Here is a 23697-nt window from a genome sequence, read left to right as displayed (position 1 = left end):
AAAGCAAGTTTCAGCTTGTGTGCTCTGAGGAAAATGTGTGAACCTTTGAGAAACCTCTGTTTTCACCCCTCCTCTTTTCATTTCCTGTGCTTTTTTTTTTAGGTTGCTTTAGCAACACAGAATTGGAATAAACTTCCTGTCTATTTTCCAGAGTTTAAAGCGGCCTCTTATGGCACATATTTTCTTCCACTACAATCTCTTGCACGCTCCAGATTTGTTGATTCTTACAGAATTCATCGTTTCATGTAGATAATTATAACATACACACTACATATCAGTTTGCTTGATGAGCAAAACACATTTTCAGAACCTTGTTTTCAATGTGGATTTGTCGAGAGGTTTTGTTGCGCATTGCAAGTTTAATTGATCTACCTTTCAAGATGCAGGAAAGAGATTACTTTATAACTGAACTGGTATCTAGATATTATTAGCATCATGCAGGACAGCAGTTTCTTAGTTAAACAAATCTTAGAGTATTTTTCTTTCTAAACACTTGTTAGTTATTTTCTTATACTCTTATGTCTCACTACAAAATGTAATGAAATGTACCGCCAAACAAATCACATTAGTTGGACAAAACACACATTTTTTAACAAAATGCACACAAAAATGCAGTGAGTGTATTGTAACAAAAAAATCTTTTTTGGTTTTCATAATGCACAAGTTGCACTAAAAACACTTTCCCTTTCTTCCCCTAAAACCTTACATGCGGCACATCTCTCTTTAAATGCTAACACGTTAAATTACTGCATTTATTATTTAGCTTCAAAGTTCATCTTTTAAAAAGAACAGGTATTATCTGAAAGTTCAAATTGCGTTTCATTTCAACATGAGTTGAAATGCTGAGCGAGGATGTTTGCTCTGGCCATGTCAGATGCATTGGTCTGTCGGCCCTTTCATGTCTGCAGGCTTCAAGGTCATAGTAACTCGCCTCCGAGTTTTAGAGCTGTGAGAAGGCCAGGCGTCTCAGTCAGCCTTGGTGGCCTCGTCTGCTCTTTGATCGATGGCCTTTCAGTCCGGAGTAATTATCCCAGACAAGACTGAGAGGCTGGTGACTTAGTGTACCACCATGTCTCTACAAAGGTGGATAAACCTAAAGATTCTGGTTAGATGTGATGACTTGCATCCACTGCAGGTTTAAGACCAAAAGGTTTACTGCCCTAACTTAAATGCCAAATGGTTCTTTCAAAGTAGTTGCATTAAACATATTTGATGATTCAAAATAGCTTAAGATTAATTTTGTCTTTCATTTAGCCTAATCAATTTGATCAACTAATTTCTGTTTTACCTTGAATATGTTAAATAATTAGGAATATATTCAAGAAGCCTCACTGTCTGCCTTTAGTTACTGAGCATGTTTTTGTCCAAATGTTGATACCGTAGCTGCCGTCTCATTGCGTGTATTTTGATGCATCAATCCATAAATCATTTAACCTCTTTCCTCCATCCTTCTGTCCGTGTGCCTGTACATGTGAATGTGTGTTTGAGTACAAAGGTTAGTGCAGAAAGGGGGCTGGTAATGGATGCATACATAATGCATCAGCAGTACATATCCAGTGATGCAGCAGATGCCTCCAGTGACCTCCTTACGGGACCTCCTTACCGCCCCTGTTTGCCTTCATCTTTGCCAGTTGATGACTACACACTGTTCCCTCCTGTAATGTGCCCATTTGAAGGATCAGTTGAACAAGTCCTTGTTATGAAGTGTTTTCATCAACTGCATAGTATATTAACACTCCTTCCCATGATTCAGCCTCTTTATTGGGAGGCTGCAGCTGTTGTGTCTGTGGCCTGCTTACGCCAGAGAGAGACGCTAAGCTCCAGGCTGTGTTTTGTTGCTGGAAGTGAGACTGAGGCTCAACTAATGATAGTGTGAAGTGGCTCCTCCTGTGAGTGTGGAGTGCCGTTCTGGGTGACACAAAACTAAACTGCAGTATGAGGCAAGACATCGGTATGGTCCACTGATCTGCTGTAATAACATGTGCAATTGTTTTGTGTTTTAGTTCGTCAAAATTGTAGCCATAGAACCTAATTTATAGAAAATGGAAGTGCTGTCACCAGGCTGCCAGATACAGGTCCAGAAGTGGATCATCTTTGCATACTGTGAATTTAGGTCTGTTGTTCTTGGGGTGGCCTTGGGAAACTGAATGATTGTTGGTGACCCAGGAGCCTGAAATATGCCAGCTATGAAAGATATTTGTCAGAGCTGTTGTTCAGGGGGACGCAAAATTAGAAGGGCCCCCCATTTAATCTGTGTGATAGGTTGGGTTTGCGGTTCTGGATTATTTTGAGGTATTTGATATTACACAGGAAGACACTTTACCTGAATAATAGAAAAAAAGATTTTAAAAAACAAATCCAAAAAAAAGGCACACTTTCAAGGAACCTACCACAAAAAAAAAGGCACACTTTCAAGGAACCTACCAAAACGAAAGGTTCAGAAATTTCCCTGTGAAATTTCCCGGACAGAACTCTGACATTCCGGAACAGAACTCTGACATTCCGGAACAGAACTCTGACATTCCGGAACGGAACCCGAACATTCCGGTACATTTCGGAAATCCAATCACTATCATATGTTAAGCACAGAACAAACATCCAGAGAAACCAAAAGGGAGGAGAAATGTGATGCAATAATATAAAATATCATAAAAGCATTTGCATTGTTTAGTCGCAGACATGACATATTGGGTGCTGCTTTATACTTTTGAAGGCGATTAGTTTATGGTCTGTTCATAACAGCATATTAAACATCTGCATGAGGTGTCAAGTCAGTGTCTGTTCCTGGTTTAAGACCATAGAGCTGGTTCAGAAGAAGGATAATATGCCTGTAGGTGGTGTGTGTATTTGTTTATGGGTGTGTGTGTTTTAGTATGCACAGAGATTGTCCTTCTATACGTGCAATGCCTGCAAGATGTACGCTCTGATGAAATTATATGCATCAAAATGGAGAAAGGATGTTTGATACAAAGACACACATGCCTCATGGCCTTCAGCTGGGGAAATGATCTTGTTGTCGGATTTGCGACAGGCCTTTTATTTTTGGAGTAATTCTGTAAAATATGATAATTACTTGAAAACTCATGGCAAAGATCTATCTACTGATATGCATTCTCAAGTTATCAGCTGCAGCACAGCTGTGTTATGGAAGTGTAAACAGGGAGCGAAATAAATGTGTGTGTCTCTTTGTGATTAGATTAGATTTTAGTTTCATTGATACGAAATGCTTAAAACATTTTGTTCAAATGAGCAGCTAAGCTTGTAGTCTGTCGTGCAGTTGGCTAAATCTATTGGTTAGCAAGCAATACAGTCATTTAGGGACTTTTTAAAATCATTACTACAGTATGTTAATTATCATTGATGCACATATTGGTGGTTTGAGTGAAGTGTCGGTCATCCTTTATTGGGAAACGAGCGTGTTTATTTGCCTTGAAGTAGCGCCTTGGCCCATGGGCGAAGAGGTCTGCTCCAGATGTCACGGCACTTTACAAACAGTGCACTGGGCTGGAGACCTTCAGCATCCATCTGCCTGACGCTTCTTCATCCCTGTAAACAGTTTGAAAATTGCCATCAATTATACATTTATCCATCTGCTGGGCTGTGATTCCTGCTCCCGGCACTTCAGCGGGCCTGATAGCCGCTCCTGCTCACAGCTCCGTCAAACGGTTTGACTGTTAGCATTCAGAGCTGATGAAATGACGCTTGGGCCAAATCCAAGAAAAAAAAAGAAAGTGGGAAAGACCTCACCTATTTTTAATTTTCCTCATCATCAGCAAATTTAAAGAGCACGGTTGAGTCATTTGTAATAACACTAATAAAAAAAGATTGGTGTCCAATTGATTGGATCTTCCAATCTACATTTCATTTTTATGTACTTGTCTACTCATTGGTTTGGTGGATTTCAAGGTTGTTTCAATCATCGGTAGTTACGGCCAAAAACCAGGCATTTAATTTGGCACACTCACAGGGAGACCTCCGTCTAGCGTCCCCTCAGGGTCTCTAAAGGGCATCTCTCTCTTTGTCTCCTCCTCCTCGTCTCTCTTCACCTTTTCCCTCTCATCAATTGATCCTCTCTGCTGTCTGCTACGATTAATGGTTTTCTGTCCCTCTCATCTCAGTCTGCCATCAACGTCTCTGCTGTTCTTGACCCCCACTGACTGTCTCCTACCTGTGTTTTTTTGTTTTTTTTTTTACTATCAAAGAGCGCTTCTGACTTCTAACACTGTCTCAGCAGGCTCCAGCCTCCCCTCCCTGTACACCGTAAAGTAGATGGTTCAGAGATATTACATGCTCTACATCCATCTTTCAATCTGTCCAATTAGGGAAACGTATCATTTCCTAATTACCTTGACAGATCCTCCTCGTGTGGTCCATGCTGCACGTGTAGACCTCTGAGGAAGAAACTGTTTTCAGGGGAATTGAGAATGTTGTTTTTCCTCCTTGCTTTTTTATCCAATCAAAAATACCTGATGCTCCATTATTGAAGATATTTACGTCACAATCTTATTTTGCTAACAAATGTAATGTAGGATTTTGCCATTGCGGCTGGTTTTTGACTATAAAATACTATGGAAAATTTGAAGGTTGGCATGTTTTGTTTTTGTTTCAGAGGTTGCATCATGTCGTAACTTTTTCCAGACACATTTCAGCACAAAACTTTATTACTCCCTCTTTTATTTGTGTTTCCTCTCTCAGCAACCCCCTACGTTTCAGTCTCGTATTGACGGAAGGAGGATGTCTGTGCAGCATCCTTGCCTTCAAAGTTACTGTAGTGTATTGCTAGTAGCCAGACATGTGTAGTCTAACTATTACAGCTCTACAACACATCTATGGCCTGTAATTCAATCCCAAAATACTACAGATATTCACTAAATCACACAGGGACTAGATACTTGAATTGTACAGATCTCTCTCTCTAAATTGACTTCTTGTCTGTGTTTTAAAATTGTTTTACATCAGTACACCAATTCTGACTTATTTAAAGGCTGTCTCCTTTTTTTCTTTCTCCCTCTCTAATCTTTACAGCATCTAATTGGAAGTGTCTCTCTTGTGACTAACAACCTCTGCAGGAGAACTACTGCATAGTGCCTCCCGATTCATTTATTGATTTTCTGCACATTTTTGGGCCCACATTCAAAATGCACTGAACATTTTTGTTAAATTGACAATGTTATTTGACGATGCTAATCGTCAATCTAGTATGCACATGAGTGCAGCCTTGCTGGTGGCAGGCCGAGAGGGGTTTTCCATACGCTTTAAATATTGTGCAACTTAACATGTTAACGGTCCGTGTTCTCCCAAAGTGGTCCTTACAGCCCTTCTGAACACTTAAAACATCTTTTGATGGCTGCCAATTTATTGAGGTAATTTTCCAGAATTGTCATAAAGTGTATCGACATCCACCTTCTTTACCCTTGCCTAACATTCACTCGATGCAATAGAGGAAGTAGATTTGGTCTTCTTGCTTCTCGTCCCTCTCTTATTTGGCAGCAGTTGTCAGTGTGTTGTCCAGGCTTGCTCTTAGCCTGAGGCATGGGTGCCATCTGTCGAAGGAGACTGAATTTCTCCGTCCCCGTCTTTCAAACAGTCTGTGTGCGCACATGTATTTTTTCTGTTCTTGAGTGTACATGCATTTATACAAGCTGCTTCCATTTCCTCCTTGATTGGGTCTGAAAATAGGAAGTGGCACATGTGCCTCTCGGAGGGCCTCTGGTCTCGTGTCTGGATTGGCACATTTTCTCCAACACGTAGCTAAGAGGAACAGGCGGCATCGGACCGCCTCGCGGCTGGTGTGTAGGCGTCCGAGAACAGTGGGAGGGAGAGTTTGACAAATGATGGGAAATGATATTAATTAGATTATATTATGGAGATGGATAAGTGATGTTATTTTTTTTTCGTAAGACTTGAGTGTCAGAAGGTTTAGTATAGTGAAGCTGACTTGTCCGACTTGATCCTGCTCCAGGCTGGAGTTTGCCAACTCAGCATTTTTATTGTTTCGTTTTTCCCTCTTTAACCCTGTTCCCTTCTTCTCTACCTGTTTCTTTGAATTCCCGATGCATCCTGTATCACTTTAGTTACTTTTCTTGGCATCAACACTAGCTGCCTCATCACTTTTCCCCTGTATGCATAGTGTTCTGTATAATAATAGGGGGAGGGTTCGAATTCAAGCTTCTCGTTGTGTTTATTTGAGTCTCAGGGTGCTGAGAGCAGGAAAAGAGACTGTGAAAAATCTCAAGTTCATGGGAGGCAATGTCTAACAATGAAATGTGTCTTGCCTGCACTGCCACCACAGCATGCTAAGAAAGCAGGAAAAATCACATTAAATGTGCAAATAAAAAAAGAGTTCAGTTTCTCGGTGCATATTGATTTGAAAAACCTCATGTCATCCAGTGTCTGCCTCTAATGTCTTCAGAGTTGAGCTTAAAAGCAAGTGCAGATTTGGTATTCATGGGTCAGCCTGTCACTAAGGGTTCAAGTATTGATTTATTCAACAGATTTGCTCTGAAGTAAAGACAGGAAGGGCCGCAGGGACCATTCCATTATAGATTTGGTGGACGGATGAGCCTGACTTAAAAAAACATCATTGTGCTCTGCCATAGCCAATGTTATATTCAACTTTTGTCTTTGTGTATTACTTAACTTTCTATAAATTCACATCGGCAGCATGAAAATCAGTTAAATAATTGTCTCATTGAAGCATGCAGCATTCATTTTTTACACATCAAAGCCGAAGCATTATACATTTTTCTGTAAATTATCTGGGTCAAAACAAATGGCAAGCGAATTACGAAGACATCAGGAATGAGGCTTTATAGATACATAACCTGATACTATTCTCTAAAGTTAGGATCACTTTTGTACCATATAACAAAACCACAAGTCATTAAAGCTGTTTGTTTGAAAGCAATTCATAGTTGAACATTCCTCTAATCAGCAGTGAGATTGAAAGTCACACCCCCTCAAGCCTTTTCTCTTGCTAGTGGCCATAAAACAATTTGCTGTGGCTGACGAAGGCAGTTGTCGTGCTGACTGATAGGAGGCGGAGCTGTGTGAGTAACTGGGTTGAGCTCTTCCGCTGATTGGAGCGGTCAAGGCCTAAACATCAACAGCGGGCCTGTGTTCTCAGCTAGCAGGGGTTCACACTGCTTCCTTTGTGTTCTGCTCCCAATCCCACCAGGATGCTTCACACTTGCTCCAAACACATGCACATTTATTCAGACACAGAGTCACATACCACAGGAGGTAGACCTTTGAAACTGTTAACATTTTAAACTTGATAAGGCTGTCACTGCATGATGCTGATGCAACAACACGTATGCCCTGCTGGAAGATGAAGAAATGCGTTGATTATTTTAAGCTGTAGATCCTCGGTCGTGACACAGAACAGTGGGAAGTATCCTTAACTCTTTCCTTCTTTTTTGTCTGGACTTGTCAGTTTCATCATGCTTCACTGAATAACGAAACTCCAGAGACGTGCCAGGATTTCTCACAGAAGAGCTGGCTGACACACTTCTTTCTCTCGACGAGTTTCATCAGTGGTCCAATGTGGGAGTTGATAAAAGCTTTGTCAGTTAGTAGAAGAGAGAAGCTCAGATCATATCTCTGCAAAAGAAAACACAAATTCCTTATTTGGACTTCATATTTGAACACAAAAATCAGTGTTTATGAAATGAGTGGCCCTCAGCAGATGTTGAGGTGGTTTTTGTTTCACGTTTGCTCCTCAGGGCATAAAGAAATTCTGCTTTCACATGGAGAATCTGTAGTCAACGGGACAAGATTTTGGCATCGTTTTGGGTTTTAGCTAAGTTCCAAAACCACCTGTTTGCAAAGAGGGAGCAGGCAGATTTACACTGATATAATAATGGAGTCATATTATTTCATTCCCAGCAGCATCTGTACCTACTTATCTCCAAACAGCGGGAAATGATGCACTTATTTGAGTCCTATCGAGGTGACACAAACTCTGTGGGGCCCATGTTATGTAATTTATACTCTTTTCTTTATCTGCTCTCTAAATTAATCAAACCACTGGGTACCCCAGAGCAACCATACACCTTGTTTGTTGATCTATCATCTGAACCAAAAGGATCAACGTATCATTTCCTTTTTTGCAGTTAGACGATGTTTGCTTTAGTCTCTGGTGGCCACCTGGGACTTGATCAAAACTGTTCATGTTTCTATGTGTACGTGTCGGTGTAATGTGCGTAGGGAATGCATCCACAAAGGACCACACTTAGCGTGACTGTCATCTGACCTGATTGTGTCTCTGTTAATAACACCTTCACCTGTGAATACAGTTCATCCATCACGAGTAAAGCGCTGTCCGGCGGCAGCTTGACCCCGTTAATCCGGTGGGCTCCCTGGCACAGGCCCCGTGGTACCATCTCCCTGTTGGTTCTGCCTGTCTGCCAGTCACATTGGAACTCATCTCCAATCAGACAATTTCCTAAGTCCCTTAAGAGATTTACGAATTCCCCATTTTTTTTCCTAGTGATGCATATTTTCATGCTAATACCCCTTTCTTCCCTACCTCCTTTTTATCCGCTTTGATCATCTTTTGTATTTTATAAGCGAGGGTAAAGAAATTGTGGTGGACTTATCGAAGCTAACTAATCTCATTCAACTGACATTTGGGACTGAAGTGGCACTTTATTTTTCTTTTTTCTCTCCTAATTTTCTACCATGACTCAAAGACAACCACAACGGGCATACATGTGGGCCCGTTGCTAGGCACTGAACATTATTTACTTTCCTACAGTCTCAACTTTTCTTCATCCTCTGCTCTGCACGAACAGTCATATTCCTCTGTGTCTTGGTCAAACTGTTTCCTTAAACACATTAATGTGCTTTTAATTTTATCTTCATGTCAGTGTATTTTAACTTTAGAAGGAATGTGTTAAAGGTCCGTTTTATTCTTGTTTGCTGTTCATGCTGATAGAAAAAAAAGAAAACGTTGGTTTGTTCAATTTTAGCACTGTGTGAGATCTGACGATGACTAAGGTCCATTCAGTCACCGAGGCCGGCAGTTGGAGGTTAAAGCTTACGGAAAAGAGAAGCTTGTTCAGTGCTGAGTCATACAATATCTTCTAAACAATCTTTAGAACGTACTAGTATCAATAGGGCATGTGAAAATGGTGCATGCGTGTGTGTGTGTGTGTGCACGTGCATGTGTGTGCACACGTTTGTGTGTGTTTATGTTCATGCAGCCTGCACGGTCCAAAAGGAGCTATGGTGATAATGCAATATTAGCCACAGATCAGACAAAGTGTGTTGTGTAATAGCGACAGGATCAGTGATACGAGTCCAACTGTCATCAGGACCTGAGTTCCTGCCACCGCCTCTCCCCACAGAACCACCAGCAGGAGCAAACACGTATTGCCCCAATCTTGAGAGCGATTGCACACACAAATAAGCGACAGTATCCTCTATGACTCCTCAGCAGACCCAGCTGTCCTACTCAGTGTGTGTTTTATCAGGTTAAAGATTGATTTTTAGAAAAGAAGTGTGTCCATTCCTGCAGGAATTCTGCAAACCTTCTTATTAAAGTACAAGTGCATGTACAGTTGTCAGCAGCCTTTTACCGCCAGCGAGCAAGTATGCAATATTAAAGTTAACTGCGCAGTGAAAGATGTCACTTGCCTCTGCATACATGTATGTGTACAGTACATTGAGGTCACTGAAGTGCTCATAAGGATTACGGTAGCAGCAATGCATTGTTCATTGTTTTTGGAGTACATAAAACCCCACTCAATCCATTTTTCAGAGTGTTGTCCTGTCACTTTGAAGTTATGTGACGAAAAACAGACTTTAAAGTTGTTTAATTTGAACTTCAGGCATATTCCATATGCGAAAAGTAAAAAAAAAAAAACGAGAATGTTCAAAGTTGACGATGCAATGAACTTCATTGTCCCGCTCAGAGAAATTTGTCTTGGACTCTGCGGTACAAGGAGCTGAAGTGTATTTGTATTATTCAATAAAGAGAGCTGCCACCTGTTTGTTAACCAAATCAGCAACGGCACCAAGGTATGTGCCAAACTACACCACTCATCTCTTAACTGTTAGCAGCTTCAGGACAAACTCCAAAGGGCATGTTTACTACTTTCAGGTGTGTGTGTGTGTGTGTGTGTGTGTGTGTGTGTGTGTGTGTGTGTGTGTGTGAGTGTGAGTGTGAGTGTGTGCGCGAGCACGTGTTAGATGAGATAAATGGTTGCTAGCTCGGCCTGGTCGGTCAGATTCGCTCCAGACTCTCATATCTACTGCTTCGACGTCGTAGAGGCTCCAGGAACTCTGTTCTTGCTGTGCGGTGCAAAATGAGAAAATGATTAGTTTGCCATATTAGTTCTTAAACCTATTCGATATTTTTTAAGAGGCAACTATTTTGATGGCCTTTTTGGCTTCAAACCAATATTGTGGTTTTAACCAGCTTAAATCAAACAAAGCTTGTCTGTAATGATTTATTTTCCACACAGTATTCCATCTACTGGATTTATATGGAATGCACACTGCTCATTTCCACTGAATCAGTCTGCATCTTAGTTATTTCCCTTTTTTTTCAGTACGAATCTGTTTACAGTTTTGAATTTAAGGTATGCGATGAGCCAGACAGAGAGAGAGAGAGAGAGCATTTGTTCCTTGCTTTTCCTTCTGCTTAACAATATCGCCCACAGACTGTACAGCAGATGGATGAGCGCTTCAGCACAGTGTGACTTGCAAATTGCTTGGTGGGGAGAGTTAGGACTTTGGAACCATGAGGTGGATGTTAAATAGAGAATGTCACAATGTGTTTGCAGGTACAATCACTCATCCAGAACCCGTGCGCCCACTCTCTTTGGGTTTGTTACATTTCTGGCCACATTTGGTCAGCCTTGACGCACAGCAAGGCGCGTAATAAAACACCTTGAGACTGTCAAAATCTATTGGATATTTGTTAGAAGTGTCTTTATTGCGAGTCAAACCAACACGTTCTCGTCTATCAGCCAGTCTGAGCTTATATTCCACGGAGGAGTAGGAGCTGACAGCTGTCCATGGAAACTATCTTTGCTCATTCCTACCCAGAGGCCCCGCTGTGCATGCTGCGTAGTCGTGTATTTTGAGGGTCATCCCAGAAAGACCCCAGGCGAGTACGAATGGAGAGTACACTGACAGTCACCCCTGGGTGTGTGCGTGTATGTGTGTGTACGTGTGCGTGTGTTCGTGCGTACGTGGTGTTAGATTCCTTGTGGCAGATGCGCTCTTTCTGGCCTCAGGCTATGAGAATAAACATAGCAGTGGATAAGAAAAGCGCATATCCTGTCAGTGCAAGATGTTTCCATCAAAATGTTAACATCAATAAAGTGGCTTAATAAAAAGAGGGGAATATGATGGCGGGTGTTTTTTGTTCCTTTCGAGGATGAGAGCGTTCTGTATGACCATTTTAAATCATACAGAAATAGAAGTGACTGATTTATAACTGAAGGTGTAGAATCCCTGTACAGTAAGCGAGAGCAGGAGGCCTGTCCTGGATGGAAATGAGAACTGAGATGTCTTGAAGAGCTGAAGGAGAAACTAGGAGGCAAAGGGAGGGGAGCAAGACAAGGGTCCAGATGTGAGACGGCCTCGGTGGCTGCCTGTTTACATTTCTCAACCAACGGGAGTGTATTTTTAACCTTTGCCTGTTTTTGTTCTCTCTGCAGGTGCTGGAGAGTCGGGCAAGAGCACCATTGTGAAGCAGATGAAGTGAGTGACTGCTTATTGTTTTGCTTTTCCTCCCATCATCTCTGACTAATTAATACATGGTTTCACAATTAACTGTATTTGGAGTAATTACACATCAATGATTTTCCAACATGTATTTGATTATCAGTATCTACTGCATAAACTTAGACTGAATAATTAAAGCAGCACATTAATTCGTAGATATCCAAGCCAGCGTGCCGCACAAATGTCGTCTCTCCTCAAAATACTCTAACTTTTAATGTCTGGTCCTTTTTCATGTTTCATCGGCTCCCATTAACAATGTTGTTAATTTGTACATAAAAAAAACCTAAATGGAAACGCAAGAATAAAAGCATAATTGTCAGAATGGAAACGACAGTCTCAGTGGAGGGTTGGGAGTTTGTGGAGCAGTTCTTCTGCAGTGGGTCTTAATGAGGACCAAGAGTTACGATTGTTATCTGACTAGATGTACTAGGTTCTAATAAAGTACTTCAACATACAGCCTATATGAGGTGAGACACTATTTTGCTGCAAGAGCACAAGAAAAAGGTTGAATTGCTATTTCCTCTTCGTTTCGCAGCTGATATTGTATACAGGGCGGTCCCCCTCTGACAATTACAATCTTTTAGCTCGCTGATATGATGAGTAATGAAAAGAGTTTGGCTCTGTTCGCTTGGCACTGCTCAGCTCAGAGCCAGCAAGCTTGAAATAGGCCCCTAATAGGCATTGCACCATGAACGTTTATCACCAGCCTCATGGAGGAGAGAAGCGGTTGTTAAGTGATTGACCAAATCGATCGGGGAGTTCAGTCACATGTCAGAAGACAGATGTCTTCTGACATCTGTACATTACTCTACTGCACTAAACACGGCTCTCAACAGATACCGGGGTTCATCTGTGCTCCTGGTCAGGTTGATGCAATTGTTCAATTCAGAATGATCCTTGCAAAAAAAGCCCACCATTGTTGTTGCAAGGCTCTGGCAAGCGTTTGCTAAGGACAGGAGACATTAGTTGGGTTGTGCAAACGATACTTTTCAGTGGTTCTCTGCACTGAAACATCATCATGATCTTGTCCTTCAGCTGATAGGACGACTACCCGCCCTCAACCTCCACACTCGATCGTCTGCTTGTTACTTAAGATTAAAATACTAGAAAGATAATGAAGCTGGTCTTGAAATGCTGTAAAATGTCATACTCAAGTAACAATTCAAGCCAATAAATTGAACATGTGTTTGGTGAATTATGATTCGTTTTACACATTTACAATGCTGAGCAGAAATAATTATACAAGTGCACAATGTTTGAAAGACAGACAGTGAGTCATGTCACGATTAACCAGCGTCTGCAGATTTCCTGATTGTTCTTGCTTTCATCCCGAAGGTTTCTCGAAGATGTTTTTTAAAACAAAATCATAATAGCTCGCTACATAAAGATAAAATGAGCTACTTAAAACATACTGTGGGAGGATGTTTTCAAATCAATAATCCAAATGTTCCCAGTTTAGCAATCAAAGAGACGGTTTAACATGACCAACAACAACTGGCAGGTCTAGTAGAAGAGTAGTGATGTTGTCTTCTGTGTAGCCTAAACTCTGATTACTGTGTAATGGAGCATTAATGAAGGTTCCCTCTGATCAGTCTCTCTCAAAACCTCCCTTCTTATAACAGGATGGTGCTTCATGTGCATTTCCACAGCTGATGACTCAACGTTAGTCTCCCTATTTAGTTTTGCTACACTGACTGAAGCAACGTGATAAATCTCTCAGAAACGCTGTTTGTACACATCAGTGAACACCTACACGCTTGATGCTTTTTCTTTTGATACATCATTAACAAAAACACACATCGTTATTAACATGAATGATTCATATACATTCGGGCCCTGGATCTGGCATGTCAAGATAATTGTCGCGAAAAAGTCTATCGAGCCCTTTAGCTGACACTAAAGTTCAATAAGCACAACACCACTGTCATCTCTGCGCTCATAGATGAGTACAAGTGCATTTTGGTTCCCTGAAAATGGAACAAACAGTTCCAAATTAGACTTGTGAGTGGAAACATTTTGTGGTTGTTTTTCTTTTTTGTAAGCTGGAAAACAATAGATTTCAGAGATACTATGTGTGGGATTTTTCTATTCATAATTCTGACACAAGGATGCATTATGCGTCTGAGAGAAGATCAGTTATCCTGTGTGTCACAGGAAACTGATGCGCTAATGATGGGGTGTCTTTTAATCTGGCTTTGAAGTTGTTCAGAAGAATTTAGAAAAATCCCCTTGGTTGACACTAGTCTTCGATGTTGTGACAAAAAGGATGATTATGCCTACAAAAATATGACCGTCACAGGATGTGACAGCACTAATAATGGGATTTATCAATTTAATAAAGTTGTATTGTGTCCTACTGAAAATGTACCCCTGGTTATCAATGCGCTCGCAAGTTATTTTTAACAAAGCGTCAATGAAATATTTAAATGAGGAGGAAGCAGTTCAGAAAGTCTACAATATGATTTCGATGGCCAACTTTTTACTTGTGTTTGTCTAATTTAAGTGTGAAGGATATATTTAACATACTCAACATGTTACAGTAAAATCTGATGAGCAAAATTCTACCTACAGACTGTGTGACACAACAGTCGTTTTAGACCACTTTTCATGCAGGAGCTACTGGTGGAAAATCTTTGACCAAAAGGAGAAAAGTGGACACAGAGTTCCTATTTCTTCACAGATGTAAATGGTGAGCGAGTGTATACATGTCAGTGCTTTCAGTGCTCAAGGAATATTATTATAATTGTTGTCAGGTTTGAGGAAACAACCGTGTCTTTTAAATTGTTGCAGACGGTTCAGGCTGTTCATCGTCGGTTTCGTAAATGGATTGTTTATGAAAGGTTTTCAGAATGTACCTTTCCTTCTTTGCATTAATTTAACAGAAAACACTTTGAGCTGTTATTCATAGATTATTGTGCAATGGTTTTACGTTTTATCTAGCCAATGAACAAAGATGAATTTACAGCCCTTTGCCTCATCATGTCCGGCATGTAGCCACGACCGTCTTCATCAACAATGCTTTTACATCGACATAATATCTAATCTTGCGTTATATGAAACATCTGGTGATACTCTTTTCCTTTAATACTAGTGGGTGTTGCTCACTGAAAGTGTTATACAGTGTCTTCACATTTAATGTGTTACAGCGTAAATAGCACAACATCACACTTTGTGTCCAGCCACACCTTGTCCACATGATGTGAGACTGCAATAGGATTAAAACAAAAAGAATGTTTGCAAAGTGCTTCACAACCAAGTCAATCAAATCATTGTATGAAATTATTGGAAGTGTTGTTTGGATATGGGGGAAACACTGCCGGCTTTCAGTGCTCTTGGCTGCGTGTCCCAGTGTCGCACAGTGGGCTCCCTTGCATTTTAATAAGGTCCCATTCATTTCATCACAGCCAATGAGCGCCCTGGCTGTGTGACTCTGCTCTCTGGACCGAGATGGGCCGAGGGAGATGGTTGTTTGTCATCCCCATGCCTCTTTCTCTTATGCTCTTTCCACAGCTTCAAACGCTAGTCAATATTTGCTCTAGTGTCCTCTAGCTGAGTTAGAAACAAAAACATTTGAATTACCCCTGTACCTCAAATAAGCAGTATTGTGATTTCTGATCTCATACATGGAGGAATGAGGCATTTTTGATTAATTTAATGAAATATCAACTAAATGTACACTTTTTAATTTGGTTTTATGAGTTGTTTTGCAAGCTCTTGGGAAGAAGCTGGGGAGAGTCAACAATTTACACCGTTGTATGTATGTAATCGTTAGTATTATCGTCCTTACTGTGTTTCATGGTGACGTTGTGTTTTCAGCATGAATTACATACTGATCTTTTTTTGTCTCTTGCTCTTCCCCTCCCTTCGTCTGGTCTGTTTTCAGGATTATCCATGAGGACGGATACTCAGAAGATGAGTGCAAGCAGTACAGAGCCGTTGTCTACAGCAACACAATCCAGTCCATTATGGCCATCATCAAAGCCATGTCCAACCTTAAGATCGACTATGAGGAAGCTACCAGAGCGGTAGGTCTCTGATACTGAAGTTTAAACTTTTTGAATGTCATCACCTTCTGCAGCAGAAAAACGGAAATGAAATTATATTTGAACTACAGCGAGACGGCAGTGTTGTCGTAGGAAGAAGATTGTGTTGCTGCAAGCATCTCCAACCAATGTGCATCTTTTTAAATTGATTTAAAGAATATTTGCGGCATGAAAACATATTACAGATGCATTTAAAAACAGCCATACGGTAGCTTCACTTGCCATATTGTTTTCATGTTAAAGAAGGTAACCAAACCTACTGGGAACCTGAATAGGTTCAGTGTAATATAGCGGCACTGCGCTCAGTGATATCATCTCCACTAATCGTCACCAAAGCCTGCACTCTGCCTTCTTTCTAACCCCCCATATCTAGCCTCGAGGATTTGAGGCAGCAGAAATTATGCAGCTCAAGAATTCTCCTAAGTGCAATGTGACAGTCTCACTCCAGCAGGGCCATGCATGGTCTGTCCCCGCTTGTATGTGTGTGAGAGCTTTTAAGAGGAACAATACATTGACTACACACAGGGAGATAAGATGACAGAATGAAGATTCGGGCATTACTCATTAGAGGAGAAAATTACTTTTTATCGGGACCCATTATCTCATCAATGCAATTTTTATATTCTCACAGATCAGTTGATGCTAATGATAATAATATTTACTGTATCTCCATGTTCGATAGTTTTGTTCTCTCAAAATCTCCTTCTCTCTGTTGACCTTCATTCCAGAAGAGTTGGATAAACATGTGTTTTATGTGGAAAGAGCTTTTTGACCACCTCGTATATTTTCAGGATTGGCTCTGCCAAGGGAGCGAGCTCTGCATGACAAGTTCTGCTGGACTGAGTGAATTAGTTTATTTGAATAACCCCCCACGTTCCCTACACACACACACACACACACACACACACACACACACACACACACACACACACACTGCAATGGCCTACATAATTATTTGAGTATCCTGGAACCTTTCACAGATTTCAATTAAAAAGACAATATTTGTCTCACAGCCGGAGCCAGCATTCAGCAATATTCTGAAATCTGTGTGTGACTAAGCTGGTTTGTCTGATCTCTTTATTTTTACAAGAAACAAACTGCTGTCATTGTTGGCCAAACGTATTGATAGCTACAAACTATTGGTAACCAAATAGTAGTTGGTTGAGTGCATCAATACAGATAGGTCACGTTAGAATTTTAGCAAATGAGTTTCACTTCTTCCATGACCCACTGTCAACTGCTTTCACATCAGAAGTTGCAGACATTTCCATGACTGTATCTTAAAACTGTTTCATGTTACCTAAAGGTATATTATTTGGGACGGTGAGGGAAAGTGTCCCCCTGGGGAAAATTGATTTCACTCTACAAAGCTAAACTCATCAACACATCTCATGGGGGCACAAGAGGAGCAGACAAAATACATTGAAGAGTATAAAAAAATGCAAATCCATGGTATTCTGCATTGTGTTCTTCTGACGTCCATTTAATACTGCTTGTGTTTGTTACAGAATTTTGATGACTTTCACTTGGTACAAAGTAAAGAGCTGCTTACTTACTGTGACCTACAGCTGAGATAACGTGGAGGGTCAGCCAATGGTTAACTAATACATGGAAGTCTGCTCTCCAACCCTTGTTCTGTGTCAAACACAAAGGGTCAGAGTAGTGAGATAGAGGTGACGTAAGCTGTGGACGATTCTCTTCTCGAGAGTATCAACTAAGTTTGTTTGCAGAATTTCAGTAAACGCCTCCTTGCTTTACTCATTATCGATGTCTCAGAGTAATAAAGGCAAGTAAATGCTATTAGTGTTAATATTGTTAGACGCCTACCATTTGATGCGTATGTTTTTCCATGCCACTGCACCGTTGTAGGCGGATTCATTACAATGCAGTTTGATGGCAGATGGCTGTGTGTTGGCCCAGTGCCAATGATGGATGCATGCTTTCCAGTCATATTATTCCTCACTCTTTGGTTTACTGTACTCTATTTCTTCTCTTCCCTTTTGTGTGAAGTGATTGGTCGAGGAAGCTTACAGTTATTGATATGCCATGTAAAATCTTCACATTACACCACATGCAAAACAAATGCAGTCTTTCTTTCCATCATGGAATGCTTTCCAGTGGTTGTAGCTCTAATCTTCAAGTAAACGGATTGAGGACGGTGTTTTTAACTGGATACCTGCAACGAAAGAAAGCTGCAGCTCTTAATTTGGCAGTTTTCTGAGAATTACTGACAAACTTGATTAATGTTAATGTCCAGCACATCAATGCAGAAAATGCTGTGCAATACATGAGTGGAAAACTCGCCATATGAAGTGAAAGTCCTAAATATAGCATGTCAAACTTATCCGCTTTGTCCATTGGAGAACAATAACGAGGGTTGATATACGTTCACATTTTCTTATCTAATGGTTTGCGTCTTCTCTTGTCAGGACGATGCCCGCCAGCTGTTTGCCCTGTCAGCAGCAGCAGAGGAGCAGGGCATCCTGCCAGAAGATCTGTCCAACGTCATCCAACGACTGTGGGCTGACGGCGGTGTCCAGAGCTGCTTCACACGGGCCAGAGAGTACCAGCTCAATGACTCAGCAGCTTAGTGAGTGCTTTTCTAACATCAAATAACATCAAAGCTAATATATGGAGCATTGTGTCAAAATAAAACGACCATTATTGTGCACAGAACACCTTGGTGACCAGATGTAATACTACCAGCACCACAACTGCTCGTGTCTGCTTTAGTAGCTCAAAGGCTTTTTCTGCTATCATTTCTCATATTATTAATTTTCTCAGCATGACAGTGGAGAAGGGCCCAATAAGCGCAGCTGCATTTATTATAACGGAAGGCATTATTTTTTGGTTTAACAAGTGACTTTCGATTTTAATACCAATCACATCGTTAATCTGCAACAACACAGCGACCTCAGCTTCTCTCTGCAGGTCTTAATTACCTCAATGGCGCTCCTGAGCACTCAGGGTTTTTGGATGCGTTATAATGTACCAGTATAATAACAGGGAGAGCGCGAGGTAATTGTAAGAGGCTACTGGTTGAGAGGTGGTTATCGCTCCAGCCTGTTGGGAGGTACTGCTGCTTTGAAATGGAAATCCAGTGAAAACGGAGAGCTTCAGCCTCGTGGACAACCAGCTGCCTGCAAGCTGCCGCAGGAAATGACTGCACTGCTTTCTATTTAATACACAAGGCCTTCGATAATACTGTGACACCTCTCGAATGTGCTGTAAAATGTCAAGGGAGTGTTACGTCTTATACAAATGATTGCTTTGCAGTACCGACTGTATTTAACTTCCAGGAGGAGTGATGTTGTTCTATCTTTGTGTTGACCGCTACAATCACAACTTCTCCATCTTTGCTTCATTGCTCTTGTTAAAGCCGAGAGGACCTGGAAGCATACCGCTCGGACACATTTATCGAAAGATTGTTCTGACTTTGTAGGGCCCTGAGAGAGTCGGTTGCTGTAAGAGAGGACTAATGAGTCTGGTACTGGACCATAATCCATGTCAGAGCACCTGCTGAGAGTCAGAGAAAGGGAGCGGAAGATACAGAGAGAGAGGGTTTGCACAGCTCCCATTAACAGAGACCTTTCTTTTCTCTCTCACTGGTTTGATAGAAAGAGACATGTACTGTGCACTCTGAAAATAACCGAGTGCAATTTTTTTCCAGAATGAGGATCTTTTCATTTGTCTGGATGTGTAAAAAGTAAATGTTCTCTCCTCACACTCGACCTGTTCTGTGTCTGGAGCAATATGAATTCTCTAATGTCTCCACATCATGTCTCTATTTTTGTCTCTTAGTACAAAATTACCAAACGTAGCGTAGTGGTTTTAAAATCTATTGTGAAATCATTATTAAATTATTGATTGGCTATTGATGATTCTCTGTCACCTGCAGTGGATTACCTTTTTTATGAGAATGTAATCTGAACAAATTCAATTAATCTTCAAGGCGTATAAATCCTGGGCCACATCAAGTAGTGCTACAATCCCTGATGTGTGGACTACAAAAGCAGCCTAAACCTCTCCGCGGGGAGCCGGATAATGATTAAACTGAGTCTCTAATATCTACACTCGGGCCGCGGCTTCAGCACCAACACTTTGTTATACAACCCATTCTCTTTTAAGCAGTTGAATATGGTGCTGAAAGAATTACATAAAACATATTTGGCTTATTGTGTGTCTCCCATGGTAACACTATATGTGTAAACGTTGATTGTGGTCATGTATTTAGTGCTTTTATCAGGTTTTAAGCATGCTGGCCTGAAAAGCCAGATTTTTTTGGCCATATTTGTGCACACACACACACACACACACACACACACACACACACACACACATACACACACACACACACACAGTTTCTTCCAAATACAATAATAAACCAAAAATATGCAGACAATGTTGTCAAACCAAACAGAATGTCAACGCATTATATTTAATGGCAGAATAAATAGTCGTTTGATAGTCGGCTGTCATAGTTTATCAGACGCCTTAAACAAAAGTCACTGTGCATCTCAGTGTCCCTTGGCAGGAATTAGTGTTTACATTGCTGACCATAGGATGTGAAGCCTCTCTTTGGCCTCTCTGTCTGTAGCGTGGTTGGTTCTCACAGACAACAACTAGACTCTCCAATTACCAATGAATGAATTGTGAGTGTGACTGTTGCATTTAGCAGGTACAACATTTCAGAAAATGTTTCCTTACCTTATACACAATTGCAATGAATTAAAATGGACATAAAAAAGTGAAGTGAAACAGGGTGGCTGTGTGAGTTCGTATGGCGTGAGCAGCGGCCGTGTGTTGTTCTGTGACAGCTCATCATGTAATATGACTGTGAATTTGAACCCGACTGTGCTGAGACCACACAGGGCTGTTAGAGGGCCCGCATGAGACGCGTGAGTCCTTCTCATGTCTCTGTGAAAGAACAGATGAGACTTATAACCCTGACACCTTAAAAGCCCTTTCTAGCTGTGAGATCAATTTTATATACCTTATATTTGTTCGTGTTCCCATCAGCTACCTAAATGACCTGGGGAGGATAGGCAAGCCGGATTACATCCCCACTCAGCAGGATGTGCTGCGGACCCGAGTGAAGACCACCGGCATTGTGGAGACGCATTTCACCTTCAAGGACCTGCACTTCAAGTAAGATCCCCCTTTAACAGTTTTTACTCAGCCGCTCATTTTGTGAAGCACTGTTACAATTGTTGGAGGTACAGATCAGTTTATATTGTGCAGCTCAACATTTCATTTCACCTGCCAAAGGTTCTGCCCTCCTAATGTACCGTCACAGTACTCTGTGCAATGACAATAAAATTGAATCTGAATCTGAACAGCCTCTGCTAATATTCTTCCATGAAATGAAAAGCTATTTCACACAGCAGAGGACATATATTGTATTTAGTAGCTTATTTTTTTAGATCATGTGTAGTAATTCAAATCAGAGAGGATGAGATGCCTTCAGGACTCAGGCGCAGCAGGTGGGAATTAGTTGACTCAGCTCAAACTCACCATCTGTAGTATGTCAACACATTTCTGTTTGGATTGTTCTGACGGTTGCCTAAAATATTTTATAATAAAACTCATTGCGAAAGCATTGAAACCCTTTTTGTTCTCCAACATGTCCTCGGTGCATTCCTGAGTTAATTAAAGATAATGATGAAGGATTCAAAACTCTATTAGTGAGCCATCAAAAATGCATGTGTTGTGAAAACATGAACTGCTGTTGACAGTAATGCTCATCAATGACAGATTTTGCCGACTATGGAAAATCTGTTTGCGCTTAAGAGGCATGCGTCTATGTTTTTACTCAGTGTGTTCTTTGTGTTTGACATCGCACAATGATATTGTTTGGAAAGTCAATAAAGTTCCAAGACAGGAAAACATTTGTTTTCAAATTTGTGAAGTTGCTTTTAGCCGCTGAGATAAAGATGTCTTTACCCAAACAAGTTGCTCTGCTCAACACTGTTCTAACCTTCATTGATGTACAAACAAAATTTATGTTTCGCTTTCCCACATAAACAATATATATGCGTGAGATTGTTGTAGATCTCAGTTGCTTCTCTGACGTCTTGTTTTTACAATTTAAGTGCTTCGTCATTGTGTTTATGTGTTCTGACATTATATATATTCCCCATTGAGACAATGAAATAAAGCCACACACATACTACTCATCACTACTGCTGCTTTAACAAGGCAGTGGAAATTACATGGTGTGTGTGCTTCTGTGGCTATTGTGTCATATTTCAGACTCATATTTATTCTTGATTTATTTTATTTCTCTTTGGAAGACAGTTGGACAAAATCCAACGAGCATGTGTTTACCTCAAGCACCTCTTTCGTGCTGCGCTGCCATGATATATTTAGCTGGCGTAAGCATCGCTGGAGATGTGCGCACTCTTGAGGTAAACAGTCTTAAGTGTGTCACTGTTATAATGAGCTCTGCTTACTCAGCGAAAAGCTGGTTGTACGTGGGAGTTAAAGTTCTACCGTAATGAACAAAAACTGCTTTGCAGGAAGAATAAATGTGTCTTTCTGTGATGCTCCAAATGATAGCACTCCACCTTAAGCTGCCATCTGAAAAGCTTCCTCTCCATCAAAGATGGAGAGCATCCTCAGTGTGGCAGTGTCCAGATGAGCGTTCTCCCTCATCCATCGAGGTTCCTTCCATCTTCATGAATAAGTCATATAGGAGCTTAGTGAAAAACCGGCCGCTGCCGTGCCTCAACCTGCCTTAAGGCCGCCTGTTTCCACAGCAACTGCACTAAACCAAAATGCCAGCAAATGCCAGGAAAAATGACAAGGCCTGTGCAGCAGAACACCCCAACCCTCAAGAAACGAGGACACAAAAATGTATTCACTGTATAGACGGAGAGAAGGCTCATGCCCAGAGGGAGGTCCTGAAGCTTGTCAGCATGGAAAAGTGTTGATTCTCCTGCCTCAGTCCCATCTGCCATCCCATTTAAAATGGCATGTTTATACTCTGTGTGTGTGTGTGTGTGTGTGCGTGTGTGTGTGTGTGTGTGTGCGTGTGCGTGCAGGATGTTTGATGTTGGAGGCCAGCGGTCAGAAAGGAAGAAGTGGATCCACTGCTTCGAGGGAGTGACAGCCATCATCTTCTGTGTAGCCATGAGTGCTTACGACCTGGTCCTGGCTGAAGACGAGGAGATGGTGAGTTAAACTTACACTCCTTCAGTTAAAACATTTTAAAGTCTTGCAGCCTTGCATGGGATTTGTAGTAGAGCCCATTCCCAGGATGTTCCCAAATGGTGAGGAGAGGTTGGGTTTCAGTGAACTAATTTCCTTTATGTGCCCTCGTTGTGCTCCGTGATAATTCCTTTATCTCCACATTTGCACCCATCCCACCCAGAACCGGATGCATGAGAGCATGAAGCTGTTTGACTCCATCTGCAACAACAAGTGGTTCACGGAGACGTCCATCATTCTGTTCCTCAACAAGAAGGACCTGTTCGAGGAGAAGATCGCCCACAGCCCTCTGACCATCTGCTTCCCTGAGTACAACGGTACAGCCTCGTGTTTCAGTTATTTAAAACAAGTTAAATGTTAGGTTAATAGGGTGCGACACTTTCACTTGTTGTACTTCTTTGTTCCTGTAACAGAATCAAAAACAAAGCAAAATCTCTCCGTTTGTGCCTTTTTATGAATTACCATCACATTCAAGCCACAGACATAATCATCTGTTTCTCTGGGAAAAACTCAATCACATTGTGTTCACTACAAGATAAATCCTAAATAGTTTGTTTTTTTGTACCTATTTCTTTATCTGCGACTATATTTACTAATCCAGGTTGTGAGAAACTACCTTTCCACAAAAGAACATATGAATGCAGTGTATTGTGTGAGAATGTAAGAAAGTAACCTCAAATAGACAAATATGACTGATGATACAATT

General features: G+C 41.1%; 1 protein-coding gene across 1 annotated transcript in view; it reads left to right on the top strand.

Moving 5' to 3' along the window:
- Positions 1–23697, top strand: part of LOC137795999 (guanine nucleotide-binding protein G(i) subunit alpha-2-like) — a 49932-nt gene that overhangs the window by 24871 nt on the left and 1364 nt on the right. Inside the window, exons 2-7 of the mRNA XM_068593630.1 lie at positions 11673–11715; positions 15623–15764; positions 18212–18372; positions 20802–20930; positions 22826–22955; positions 23155–23308. Coding sequence (XP_068449731.1) covers positions 11673–11715; positions 15623–15764; positions 18212–18372; positions 20802–20930; positions 22826–22955; positions 23155–23308 — 759 coding nt within the window. The remainder of the gene's footprint in view (positions 1–11672; positions 11716–15622; positions 15765–18211; positions 18373–20801; positions 20931–22825; positions 22956–23154; positions 23309–23697) is intronic.

The sequence above is a fragment of the Clinocottus analis genome, unplaced genomic scaffold (genome assembly GCF_023055335.1).
Source record: "Clinocottus analis isolate CAN_PGR_092001 unplaced genomic scaffold, fCliAna1.0.p SCAF_3, whole genome shotgun sequence".
Classification (NCBI taxonomy): Eukaryota; Metazoa; Chordata; class Actinopteri; order Perciformes; family Cottidae; genus Clinocottus; species Clinocottus analis.
The sequence above is the reverse complement of the archived record's forward strand: the minus strand, read 5'-3'. Positions and strand labels throughout refer to the sequence as shown.